Raw genomic sequence first — 14,608 nt, forward strand, 5'->3', positions numbered from 1 at the left:
AGTTCAGCACGATATTATTGTTGTGCTTGTGGTATTTTTAGTTTCAACTTTTCGGCATTTTCTAGTTGGGTGGTTCCAATATTCCTACTTGAATAATGTTGAATCACCCTTAGGATATGTTGCCTGCTTTTTAAATTTGTCTTTTGACGTCTTATCTGTGATACGCAGGCTTCATAACCTCTGATCCCCTTTCAAAATTCCATTTTATTTAGTTCCGCCCATTGTTTTCTCGTTTAGGGCACACGCTTTTTATTACTTGGGGACCATACGCCGCTTTTCATGGAATGGCACGGAAGTGTCACATTGAAGGTTCCATGATAACCGCCGTATGAACACATCTGCGGATGTTTCTAAATTCAAAATTTTACTATTTCACGTTTAAATGTTGAATTCTGCTTAAGCCGGTGCTAGGGGGCGTGGACGGTACTTTGCACTTTCCAGTACCGTCCATGAACAGGCTCAATCAAACCGAGCCTGCAACATTTTCAATTGTGCTGTGTTGGGCTTTCTTTAGGGATTCTGTATTTATCTATTTTACCGTCCACGCCCCCTAGCACCGGCATAAGCAGAATTCAACATTTAACATGAACTGGTAAAATTTAGAATTTTGAAACATCCGCAGATGTGTTCATATGGCGGTTATCATGGAACCTTCAATGTGACACGTTAGTGCCATTCCATGAAAAGCGGCATATGGTCCCCAAGTAAAAAAATGCGTGTGCCCTAAACGAGAAAACAATGGGCGGAACTAAATAAAATGGAATTTTGAAAGGGGATCTGAGGTTATGAAGCCTGTATATCACAGATAAGACGTCAAAAGACAAATTTAAAAAGCAGGCAACATATCCTAAGGGTGATTCAACATTATTCAAGTAGGAATATTGTAATGTAAGACTTGTAATGTGACATGACAGTAGTGCAACTTTGCAAAAAGAACTCAAACTTCCTATTATGTATTGGATTCCTAAATTACATAAAAAACCTTACAAAGCCAGATTTATTGCTAATTCTACATCTTGCACTACAAGTAAACTTTCTATTTTATTGACGTCTTGTTTGACTGCCATTAAAACACATGTAATTAGATATTGTGATAAAGTCTATGAAAACACAGGCAAACATCTCTTTTGGTCAATTAAAAATTCTGGTGAAATCTTGGATAAATTCAAAATTAATAACTTTCAAGCTTCAACTGTCAGTACATACGATTTTTCTACACTTTATACAACTTTGCCACATAAATTAATCAATGATAAACTAATTTCCCTAATTCAGAAAACTTTTGCACGGGAAAAAGTTACCTTTCTAGCATGTAATTCTAACAAAGCTTTTTTTACTAACGGTATTGTTAAACATTATACTATGTGGACTTGTGACGAAGTTTGTAGAGCACTCTCTTTTCTTTTAGACAACATTTATGTCAGGTTTGGTAATACCTTATTTAAACAGATCATAGGAATTCCTATGGGTACTAATTGTGCACCCCTGGTCGCCGATTTGTTTTTGTACTGCTATGAAAGAGACTTTATGTTGAGTCTCTCTGAAGAGAAACAACAAGATGTTATAGTCGCATTTAATAATACTTCCAGATACCTTGATGATATTTTTAATTTAGATAATCCTTATTTTGATCAAATGGTGTCTGACATTTATCCGCATGAACTACAACTTAATAAAACGAACTCTTGAAATTTTAGTACATCATTTTTGGATCTTCATATTACTATCAACAACAATTCTATTCACACGAAAATTTATGATAAAAGAGATGACTTTGACTTTTGTATAGTTAATTATCCACATTTGGATGGAGACGTACCCCATGCAACATCCTACGGGGTTAATGTTTCTCAGTTAATTAGATTCGCTAGAGCTTGTAACAACGTAAAGGATTTCAACGAGCGGAATATTTTTATTACCAGCAAGCTTCTAAAACAGGGCTACCGCTATCATAAATTACGGAAATATTTTACTAAATTTTACAATCGTAACTTTGATTTAATTTCTAAATTCAATAGTGATTTAAAAACTCTTCTGCGACAAGGGATTAGCCAGCCTGGTTTTTATGGCGATGTGGTTTACAAACTTCGTAAGATTTTGGGTCATGGTAATTTTTTCTGCTGTTTTTACTAAAATCATTAAACGTTTTATTAAAAGAGGTTATGACCCTACTATTTTAAGACATACTGCATGTTTAGTGTTCAACCCTTTTACAGTTGGACACTACGCTTTCCTCTTTTGATTGCATCTGACGGACCAAGTGGGAGACTCTATGATGGATAGTTCGTAAAGCCCTTTGGGACTGAATTGTCTTAATGTTTGTCTTCTGCCTTGCTTCGTCGGGCCCTTGTAGGTGATTTTCTTGTTGCTCTGTCTTCCTTTAGGACATTGAGTACTTTTGTTATGGTCATTGGGTTTACTTTTATATGTTTCTACATGATCATTTTAGTGTTTTACTTATTTTACCTTTTGTAACCATGACAACTGTTAGAATTTCACTTGGCGGGGATTCATTTTATTTACACTGTCTCGTTTATAGGAACATGGTGGGGCTAAGAGCGAGGTTTGGTGCACCATTAACCGGTTTAAACTCCACAGCAGTCATTATTATGCTGCTGACCGTTCCAAGGCGGCGCCCCACTGTGTTCCTCAGATGTATGTCTATGTTGTTTCATACTGTTTTGGTGACACTTTTGCTTGTGTCCCTTGTTGTTTTCTCGTCTACGGTAAGTATCTTCCCCATTGCCTCTAGTTTTTATTTCTTTGATTAACCCCCCCCCCCCTTCCCCCGGTCTTCTGTCTCCTTCCCCTTTGTGGGCCTATTATTATTTTCTTTGAATTCCTAATCAGTTACAAATTATTTATCATTTAATGATTAACGTGTCGTTGCCCTGTCCTTTTTATGTTTGGGGTCCGCCTGGGCTCCTTGCCATTGGTTCTTGTTGCTGGGTCATATGGGGGTTGCGTTCATTGAACGCCGCCTTTCCTTGTTGATCTTGTTTTTCATATTTTGTTCTGTTTTTGTCCCTACTGTAGTCAGTAATATTAGATGATAAAAAATATCAAAGCATGTAAAGACCTGGAAAGTTGAATAAATCGGGTGTTGCAACCAGCACCCCAGACACTTGTCTGGGGATTATACCAATCAATATCAGACGGATTATACCAATCAATATCAGACAATCAGTTCATGTCTCAAAATACCGCATGTACACAAAAAAATAGAGAAAAACAGAATCCCTAAAGAAAGTCCAACACAACAAAATTGAAAATGTTGCAGGCTCGGTTTGATTGAGCCTGTTCATGGACGGTACTGTAAAGTGCAAGTTACCGTCCACGCCCCCTAGCACCGGCTGAAGCAGAATTCAACATTTAACACGAAAATGGCGAAATTTTGAATTTAGAAACATCCGCAGATGTGTTCATACGACGATTATCATGGAACCTTCAATGTGACACAGTAATGCCATTCCATGAAAAGCGGCGTATAGTCCCCAAGTAAAAGAATGCTTTTGCCCTACACGAGAAAACAATGGGCGGAACTAAATAAAATGGAATTTTGAAAGGGGATCTGAGGTTATGTAGCCTGCATATCATAGATAAGACGTCAAAAGACAAATTTAAAAGCAGGCAACATATCCTAAGGGTGATTACACAGTATTCAAGTAGGACTACTAGAACCACAACATTCACATATTTCATTTACTGGTCGTTTCTTGCAGTGACGTCAGGGATAGCCGTCCCTGGTAGTGAGTGACGTCCGTGATAGCCGTCCCTGACAATTACGTCTGTGATAGCCGTCCCTGGTAGTGACATCTGTGAAAGCCTTCCCTGGTAGTGACATCTGTGATAGCCGTCCTTGGTAGTAACGTCTGTGATAGCCGTCCCTGGTCTTGTCGTCAGAGCGAGCCGTTTGTGGCAGCGACGTCTGTGAAAGCCGTTCCTAGCAGTGATGCCTTAGGTAGCCGTCCCTGGTAGTGTCGTCAGAGAAAGCCGTCAGTGGCAGTGAAGTCTGTAAAGCAGTGACCTCTGAGAAATATGATAAACAAGATCGACAAGGAAAGGCGGCATTCAATGAACGCAGCCCCCTTCCGACCCAGCAACAAGCGTCAGCGGCAAGGAGCCCAGGAGGACTCCAAAGAAAAACAGGACAGGGCACAAGGCAGAGTACGGGCAGGCAAACCACTACATCAGAATACATAATTAGTAACTTATAAGGAACTAAAACAAAACAAATAAATGATTTAATATAAGGCCCATTATGTCAAAAGGCACAGGGGAAGGGGACATGAGACACGGGGAAGGGGGGGGGGATAAAATAAATAAAAACTAGGGACAAGGGAAGATACTTACCGTAGACGAGAAACAACAAGAGACACGAGCAAAAGTGTCACCAAATCAGTATAAAACAACATAGACATACATCTGAGGAACACAGAGGGGCGCCGCCTTGGAACGGTCAGCAGCATAATAATGACTACTGGGGAGTTTAAACCGGTTAATGGTGCACCAAACCTCGCTCTTAGCCCCACCATGTTCCTATAAACGAGACAGTGTAAATAAAATGAATCCCCGCCAAGTGAAATTCTAACAGCTGTTATGGTTACAAAAGGTTAAATAAGTAAAACACCAAAATGATCATGTAGAAACATATAAAAGTAAACCCAATGACCATAACAAAAGTACTCGATGTCTTAAAGGAAGACAGAGCAACAAGGAAATCACCTACAAGGGCCCGACGAAGCAAGACAGAAGACAAACATTAAGGCAATTCAGTCCCAAAGAGCTTTAAGAACTGTCCATCATATAGTCTCCCACTTGGCCCGTCAGATGTAATCAAAAGAGGAAAGCGTAGTGTCCAACTGTAAATGGGTTGAACACTAAGCATGCGGTATGTCTTAAGATAGTAGGGTCATAACCCCTTTTAATAAAACGTTTTATAATTTTAGTAAACACAACAGAAAAATTACAATGACCCAAGATCTTACGAAGTTTAAAGTCGTCCCTGGTAGTGACGTATGTGATAACCGTCCTTGGTAGTAACGTCTGTGATAGATTAATACATTTGTAAGTTTCAGTTACAGAACATCAAATATCATTTATATCTTTAATAAAAATTCTAAAATAGGAAAAATAAGAATCCCTAAAGAAATTCCATAACGGCAAAATTGAAAATGTTGCTGGCTCGGTTTGATTGAGCCTGTTCATGGTCGGTACTGTGTGTGTGTGTTCAGTTGAATGATAAAGCCATTTCGTCAACACGTACATTTTTGCTATTTCTTTCTGTTCCATAGGTAAAATGCACTCAGAATATTGAGTTCAAAGCATTCATAAAGTTCCTCAGTGAGGAGGGGGTGATCGCCAAAGAAATCCAAGGCTGGATGTGCATGGTAAAAATAGCTGTCAGCAAAGTTTAAACGTAAAAGTCAAGCGCTTTTAGAAATTTCTCATGCCAATCAAGAACCTTTTACATTTTATTGTTAGCTTGGAAGCATGCTGGTTCTTCAGTTACAGAAACATACTATGCCAATCCCATTAAACAATTAAGGCTTGCTATAGAAGAAAATGTAGGGGGGAAGCTAGCCGCTTGTGTCCTCCTTTCGCACGATTATGCCTCTGTTCAAAAGTCTAGAGTTATCCAAGCTTGGGTATCACCCACCATAGTCCAGATCTGGCCCCAATTTATTATAATTTGTCTCGATATTTTAAAAAAATCTGGAAACAAAGTGATCCCTCGGAAGCATTAATCATAACAAAATTATATAAGAATTGCAGACTCGGTTTGATTGAGTCTATACATGAGGGATAATGAATAAGTGCAACATCCCTCACGCCCCCTAGCACCGGCTTGAGCGGTACTCAATTCTCAACACTTAATAGTGCTGGCATCAATGATCCCGAAGGACCAGAAAAATATAACAACACTGAAGTGAAGTACGGGGCAACTTTTTACGGCTGCCACACAGCACTTGACACCTGCTGTTGTGTGAAGTTGAGTCTGTACATGAGGGATAATGAATAAGTTCAACATCCCTCACGCCCCCTAGCACCGGCTTGAGCGGTACTCAATTCTCAACACTTAATAGTGCTGGCATCAATGATCCCGAAGGACCAGAAAAATATAACAACACTGAAGTGAAGTACGGGGCAACTTTTTACGGCTGCCACACAGCACTTGACACCTGCTGTTGTGCTGTTTTTAAGTCACACTTGCGTAGAACATGATTTTGGAAGGATAATGAGGTCAAGTCTTGGTTTTGGGACCTAACAGGCTTATTATTTCAAAGGCAAGGACTGCTTGAAAATTGGTAACATACAATGATGTATATGAGGCATATATTAAAAAATTAATGTTGAAACTATCCTTCAATCTGTAAACTCCCCTCCCCCACCGTAATTTTGAGATAAAGTGAATAAATCTTGTTTAGTTTATCACTATCTCAATTGTGTTTCCGATTTATTTGCTTTTACTATTGTCATAATCATACCAGCAACATTCTTTCCCCGTTGAAACAAGTGAAATGATGTGCATAATCCCCATCTCATCATGGAACAAGCTTTTGTCCTTTTTGAGATTTGGCGGCATCTAGATTTCTTTGGACGTATTAACAGACAAACAGATGGAAAGGGATAGAAAATGAAAATAAATTTCCGTATATTGTTTTTTATCTACATACCAAACTTTATCTATCAAATACTGTGATAAAGTTTATGAAAAGTTAACGAAACTTAAAATCCTTTCTGGTTGATTATTTTAGGTGATATCTAAAATACATCATAAATAAGAAATGTTTAAGCTTCTTCCATAGGTACTAATTTTTTTTCTATTTCATATACAACCTTGCCTTATAATTTAGTTAATGAAAAACTATTTTTTGATAAAGGAAATGTTTTCGAAGGAACAACGTTTCTTCTTTGGCCGCTATGAATTATATAAAATGATTTATTGAAGTTTGATTTTGATCAAATGTTTACAAGTATTTATTCTCATGAACTTAGTCTTTGCCCTGTCCTGTTTCATGCTCATGCTCATGCTCTGTCTTTGTCCTGTCCTGTTTTTGTTTGGGGTCTGCCTGGGCTCCTTGCCACTGGTTCTTGTTGCTGGGTCATATGGGGGTTGCGTTCATTGAACGCCGCCTTTCCTTGTTGATCTTGTATATATTTTAGATTTATTCTTATGGAGTATACATTTTACCATTAATGATGTTTTCATTGGTCTGTTTTTTTCTTGTCTGTCTGTTTGTTTGTTTTGTTGTTGTTTTTTCTTAATTTTACAATCAAAATTTCAAAAGCAACTAAAACAGTTTTGCGATTGAATTTTGCCGCCTGATTTTATAAAGACATCTCGTTTTTATGTACTATGTAAAAAATTATCCTACATCTAAATACGGGCCATGTTAAGAGTAAATGAGGGTCAGTTTTTAAAACTTATGTAATTAAAATTTGATAAATCTGCAATTATTCGGCTGTTTTGAGTTTATAGCGTTCAAATACTTTTCAGTTTAAGTCCATTTTGAACAAAACGGATATATACTGTTGGAAATAATGGTTTGGGCAAATAAGGTGAAATCACTTGTGATAATACAATTATTTTAATGCCTCCTTAATAAACATGTTTCCAATAATTCTAAATCTAAGCAAGTTGCCCATTCTTTACATTTTGATTTTTCATGTTCTTTGTCATTCAGCGATATAGTATCGTGTGCCGCTTTTAAAGAAAGTAACTTATTCTTGATTTTTGTGGCATTTGTTCATCTGTGGTTATCAATTTTACCATTTCACTTCTATCTTTTTTTCGATAATTGTTCTAACTCTATAATTCCGGTCTGTTCTAACTGCTTTTTACGTTTAAACACGAACATTTAACCGTTTCTGGCTTTCTTTATTTTTTTTCTTCTTTGTATGTTTTCAATAAAAATGACTTTTGGTTTTTAGGGTTTAAAAGGTATGTTTATTAAGAATAAATACAGCTTTGTCTTCAGATTTAGCGTTGGTTTTTTTTTATCTTTTTGGAAAATACAGCAAATTTAATATTTTTTTAGATTTCTGAACGATACAGTTTAACAATTGACTACACAGTGTTCTAAGAAAGGTCAAAAGAATGTTCATTCCATTTACTGCTGTATGTTCTAATGTTAATGTCAAAAAGTGAGAAAAATCTGCGACCGGGCCGGGACTCGATCCCGTTACCCTCGGGATACCGTTTGCAGCTCTGATATCCGGTCGCATACACACATTCCTAGCAATGAGTGATTGAACAGTATTGTAGCAGTATTACATATCCTCCTTTAAGTGATAGTGATTGATAACAGTTCTATATCGTAATATTAACATGATGTTTCATGCAAAGCAAAACACCTTTTTTGAAATCTTCACATGTAACCATTATTTTCTATCATTGCATTAGAATTCTAAATTTCAGATATATATAAAATGTCGTAAACAACGATGGTGGCCTGTATACATTAAATTTTATTATAAACAAAAATATATTTTTCAATGTTATCTACCATGTAAGAAAGAAAGTGGTTCGTGATTTTCTTTTCGAACTGTGACCCCAGTCCTGCAGACTAAAGCGATGCCGCCAACTATTCTGTTCGTTCTATTTTAAGTGGTTGAAATCAAGCCATTTTAGGTCAATTCAGTGGTGTCCTATTTTATTTTCAGTCAAGACTAAATCTTTTTTCAGTTCTCAACTTATTGCCCGAAAATTGCATATTCTATCACAACCGCATGAAAGTTTAAAGTAAGATATATAAATATCCATTGTAAAACTTTTAAAGCATTGATATTCTTTGGATTAGTCATATTATTCAAATTGACCAGTTAATTTTTTTTTAAATTTTGGTCTCCCGCCTCTCTTGTTAGAATGTAAATTATTGCTTGAGCATTATGATATTCATTATTCCCGAATATAATACCTGCATGTTGGTCCTCATATTTGAAGATAAATTTTATCATGTCTACAGTATATTCTCAATAAAATCCGATATAAAAATAATTTATTGCAAAATCGGTTGTGATAAATTTGCAATAAAATTATGTCAACGCAAGAGTTTTTTCAATACAATTATTGCCAAACTCGTTTTAGTGAAAAAAATCATCAAAATTATATCATCGCAACGAGTTTGACAATAACATTGCCCACAATTTCTTGTAAGTACTTGTAAGTTTTGAAGTTATAACAAGGTCATGTATTTGTATCACATAGATTTGAGCTAAAGTGATTGCAAATCTACAGTTGTTTTTGATAATGAAATGTGCATAATTACCATTCTATTATCATACAACATGTAATACAAATAAATGACTTAAAATGTAAGTTTCTGTACAATCATATGCATGTATTCATAATTCCGAATATAATCCCTGCATGTCAATTCTTATATAAAAAGATAATAAAATAAACTTTCTAATGTCTAGCGTATGATTTCAACAGAAATATGATATTGTAATATTTTATTGCAAAAGTCGTTTTTATTGCGAAACCAGTTGTGAAAAAAAATGCAACAAAGTTATGTCATCGCAACGAGTTTTGCAATAAAATTATTAACTCTTTCTTTACAATACTGGTAGGTATGTCATTTATGTATATCACTGAGATTTGAGCACACGAGTTATTGTAAATGTCCATGTCCTAATATTTCATGATGATCATTCTTGCATCATATATATTAAAAGAAAAATAATCTAATTAAATTTAGAATGTAAATTATTGTTTGATCATATGCATATTGTATATTCATTACTCCCGAATATGATCCCTGCAAGTCAATCCTAATATACATAGATAAATTTTATAATGTCTTTTGTATAATCTCAAAAAAATCCGATAGAAAAAATATTTTATTGCAAAACTCGTTTTTATTGCATAACCGGTTGTGATCAAATTGCAAAAAAATCATGTCAACGCAAAGAGTTTTGCAATAAAATTATTGCGAAAGTCGTATTTATTTATTTCTTCAAAGTACTGGTAAGTTAAGACCTTATTAAAAGGTAATGTATGTATATCACAGAGATTAGAGCTCAAGAATTTCCAAAACTGCATTTGTAGTTGTAAATGTGCATGTCCTAATATTTCATGATGATCATTCTTTCATCATATATATGTTAAAAATATATAAAAACTAATGAAATTTAGAATGTAAATTATTGCTTGAGCATTATGATATTCATTATTCCCGAATATAATCCCTGCATGTCAATCCTAATACATGTATACATAGATAAATATTATAATGTCTTTTGTATAATCTCAATAAAATCCGAAAGAAAAAATATTTTATTGCAAAACTCGTTTTTATTGCAAAACCGGTTGTGATCAAATTGCAATAAAATCATGTCAACGCAAAGAGTTTTGCAATAAAATTATTGCGAAAGTCGTATTTATTTATTTCTTCAAAGTACTGGTAAGTTAAGACCTTATTAAAAGATTTGAGCACAAGAATTTCCAAAACTGCAGTTGTTGTTGTAAATGTACATGTCCTGATATTTCATGATGATCATTCTTTCATCATATATATGTTAAAAATATAAAAAAAACTAATGACATTTAGAATGTAAATTATTGTTTGAGCATTATAATATTCATTATTCCCGAATATAATCCCTGCATGTCAATCCTAATATACATAGATAAATTTTATAATGTCTTTTGTATAATCTCAATAAAATCCGATAGAAAAAATATTTTATTGCAAAACTCGTTTTTATTGCAAAACCGGTTGTGATCAAATTGCAATAAAATCATGTCACGCAACGAGTTTTGCAATAAAATTATTGCATATTATATAAGTAGCAATTACAAATAACCTGTACCCAATATAACGTAAATACATAATAAAAGCCTTAACGATACCCGTGACATTTAGTGACATTTATGGGGATGGGTGGGGGCGGGGGCGGGTAGGTGATACTGAATCCTTGGATTATCCATATTTATAAATTTATAAATTACACAAACGTTGATTTCTATCTGTTCGATTACTTTATTGTATATTGTTAAAAATCGTTTCATCAGCAATTATACATGATATACACTATATTTTTGTTGTATGCCATTGAGTATTGAGTAAAGTTCTTTCGTTTCATTATCTGCCGGGAGGGCCTACCGCTAATGTTGTAAGAACTTGGGCCCAACCCGTTTGCTTTTGCTGTTTAGTATACATATGATGAAATTTGTATCTGTATTGTATATACATGTATATATCAATAAAATAAGATTAAACTAAGTAGTCTTTAAAAATAATAATTAATAGTAATATATAGTTATTGAAACAGCAGAAAGATTTGCCAGTCCGTTCGAAGCTATATTAAACCGGCAATTGGATCTATCTTAAGTTAAGCTTTAACTATTTACAAATTAACTAACTAATACAAAGCCAGTGATCTCGGCAAATTAAAGTACTGTGGCTTCCATTTTCCAAAGTCGCTTTTGTTTATCACTTTGAAATCAGGACCTGGTATGGTTACCGTTTCCGGCATGTCGGATATATACTTTTTTCGTCATTTTATCATTAAATTTGACAATTTTCAATTTAACTATAACTTTTGTTGTTTCTTTTCCCCTCAAGTCAAAAATAACCATCTGTGCTTACGGGGGTGGATTCATAAATACAAGTTTCTCTTAGCAACTTCATTTCATGCCGGGTATCTTTTATTTAAGTGTGTTAATTATAAAATTATTGGTACAGATATAACCACAGAAATCTATGATGCTACACACGGTACAAAAGAACAATCAGATAACCGTACAATGCGGTGACAACATTTATTGTACCCTCTATGCATCGGTCTATCTTAAGGTCTATCTGTACATTGGCTTCATACTACACACACTTACCAATACAAAAAGTATGATACTGACAAAGTACAAAACTGTTGCATCTATTTCCCCTAGCTTTTTCTCTGCATATAACCTTTAAAATATGACCTGTTATGCTTAATTAATTCCAGTAAGTTGAATATAGCTTGAGGTTCTCCTAAGAACTTAATTTATTATTGAGTTATATTGAGTGTAAATCTTAAAGCTATTGGTACATTACGAACTTTATTAATATCTAAGTATATGGACCGAGTATTTTAGGATGTAACAGTATCGTCAATACACAGTGCAACAGTTTAATGCATCGACAACATTTATAGTATACTCTCTTATAAGAACACGTACAGAAGAACATGTACATTTGCAATATTTGTTTTAAACAAGTGTTTTAAATTAAAGTTGTAAAAAACTATACAAGCATCAAAACACAATCCCATATTGTAAGTGCTACCTGGTCATCAAAATAACTATGATAAAATTATAACGTTAAGGCGATTCTTGCCGACAAGACATTAAGTAAGGACCCGTTCACAATCACGTCTAAATATAGATAGTTCACAATGTCATTTTGAGATGTGGCGTTATTTTGATTGTTGGAAGGCTCATAAACGATATCCAAGCCGTAGTCCTCAACAGTGTTGCAAGTAAATTTCTTCTGAACTTTTCAAATGTTGTGTCGTGATCGTTGTTGGGAACTTTCTTTATTACTGAGTTGTTTTATATAGGAATTTTTAACAGAAAAATAAGACAATTTTATTTTTTAAGAAAACGTACATAGAAATAAATGAAATAAATGAATACAGTTTTTGATATTTAGTTATCAAAGTTTTTTTCTAAAAGAATGCTGAATGCGCAATTCCAATTTTGCGCAAATGTTTATTCTTTATTAAAATTGTGGTCATTCACTTTGATCGAGCTGCTTATTTTGCAACAAAGACAGTCGTTGTTCTTGACTCTCTTTTTAATCCTCCAATGTTCTCGAAACTATAAATTTTGCATTTTTGTTCAACTTCGTCGCAATCGCAGTAGCTGTAAGCAATGCAATGGGGATCGTCGATACACAACTGTTTACATTTTGTACTATTTATGTTTCTTTCATCATCTAGATCTTCTACATCCAACTCCCTTTTTGTACCTTTAATATCCGTGCCATCAAGTATAAGGTCTTCACTCGACTTCCCAATTAAAAACATGGATTTCCAGTTGGTGCCCTCATCTCCAGAAATTTTCTTAACTGTGCTGTACATGTAACAAGTCTGATAATAGTTTCTATATCTGTCACAAGTATCACAATAAGTAATTGCGACACAATCAATAAGTTTCAAACAATGGTCTATGCATTCTTTGTACGTTGAAACTATTGAATCATAGTAATGATATAGTCTTGTCCCATCAAGCATCATTCCTGGGGTCAGTGATTGGCACGATTCCACTTCACCTTTAGATATCATACTCTGGCAATATGCGTGCTTTGTTTTATTGATTGTTTTTGCAATATGGGCAAGATTAACGGTTAATTCGGCCGGGTTCATATACTTTTCTGTAAAGAGCTCCTCTATCGACGCAAGTTTGTAGCTAGTTGGCACAGGACTGTCCTTTACTGTTAAAGCCCAAGTCATTGCGTCGCCGTTTGCAGGAGGCGCTGCTCCAACTGAAATTGTTTTCGTTTCCACTGATTTTGAAAATGCAGAAGCCTTTAGTTTTTGGGAAGAATCCATAGAAAATCCTCCGCCGACATTGAAAAAACCAGAATAGCTTGCAGAGGCCTCAACGTTGACTCCACTTTCAATTTGAGTTTCGTACTTCTTTGATTCCATTTTATGTTCGTAAGTAAACCTTGCTCCAAATGTGACTTCAGTAGGAAAATGAGTTCCATATGTGTCAAGGAATTCTAAATATACATCAGTGGAGTTTGTACTACTTAGTCTTTTGACCCAGCTAAGAAAAACAGGATCTAGTGGTGGAGGTGACCGCTTGACTAGTTTGCTGAAGTAATAACTGCAGCTCGCCGAGGAGAGTATGTAAACGGACTCTCCAGTTGATATTTGTGACGAAGATGCTTTGTAATCGGCGCTTGCAGAAAAGCTTAAACCCCATCCACTACCACTTACACTGGCAGACACTGATAGTGAATTAGCAAACTCGTATTGTGTTTGAACGACTTTTGATGTAAACGACGTAATGCACGACACGTCCGGGACCACAACAAGACCTTGTGGGACACTATAGCGACAATCGGCTGTTTGCTTTTCGTTTTCGTAATTGGCAGCAAAGATCGGGTACGTAAAGCCAGGATCATGTCCAGTTGCAAGAGGAAAACCACGCAATATGTTGTAACCCATTAAAGCATAGTCGATGTCCGGAAACGAAAGTTTAAAGTGAGTCCCTTGACATTCTTGGAGCAGATAGTCTTGTCGCATCCCTGCATTCAGATTAAGCATATAGAATTGTTAGTGCTTAAAAAGTTGATGCAATTCATGAAAATATACACATCACGCATAACTTGAACATAATCTAACAATTGGTTGTTTATTTCCGTTGACTGTTTAACATTTATTTTGGACACACTGTGTAAGTAGTTTAAACGTTACCTTATTAATATTTACAATTTGTCTTGTGTACGACTGTGCTATATTGCTAGTTATTACTATGGAACTGATTCTTTCCAAATTTGAGATTAAATTTCGTCAAAATACACACGTCATTTAAACCTGTACAAATACTTCAGACATTTAAACGTTGGTCTTGTGTTTCGCAAAATCTTTTTTACAAACAAATCTTGGC

At 35.0% G+C, this 14,608-nt stretch overlaps 1 protein-coding gene across 3 annotated transcripts in view; it reads right to left on the reverse strand.

The window, feature by feature from the left end:
• Positions 1 to 14,608, reverse strand: part of LOC132722694 (uncharacterized) — a 41,811-nt gene that overhangs the window by 11,766 nt on the left and 15,437 nt on the right. The window contains exon 7 of one of the 3 annotated variants that reach the window (XM_060707217.1): positions 10,877 to 14,246. The exons of the other annotated variants lie outside the window; for them this stretch is intronic. Within the exon in view, the coding sequence (XP_060563200.1) occupies positions 12,745 to 14,246 (1,502 nt within the window). The 3' untranslated portion in view covers positions 10,877 to 12,744. Of the gene's footprint in view, positions 1 to 10,876; positions 14,247 to 14,608 lie in introns of those variants that run through there. 3 annotated transcript variants of the gene reach the window in all.

The sequence above is a fragment of the Ruditapes philippinarum genome, unplaced genomic scaffold (genome assembly GCF_026571515.1).
Source record: "Ruditapes philippinarum isolate M1 unplaced genomic scaffold, ASM2657151v2 ctg2254_1_1_1_1, whole genome shotgun sequence".
NCBI lineage: Eukaryota > Metazoa > Mollusca > Bivalvia > Venerida > Veneridae > Ruditapes > Ruditapes philippinarum.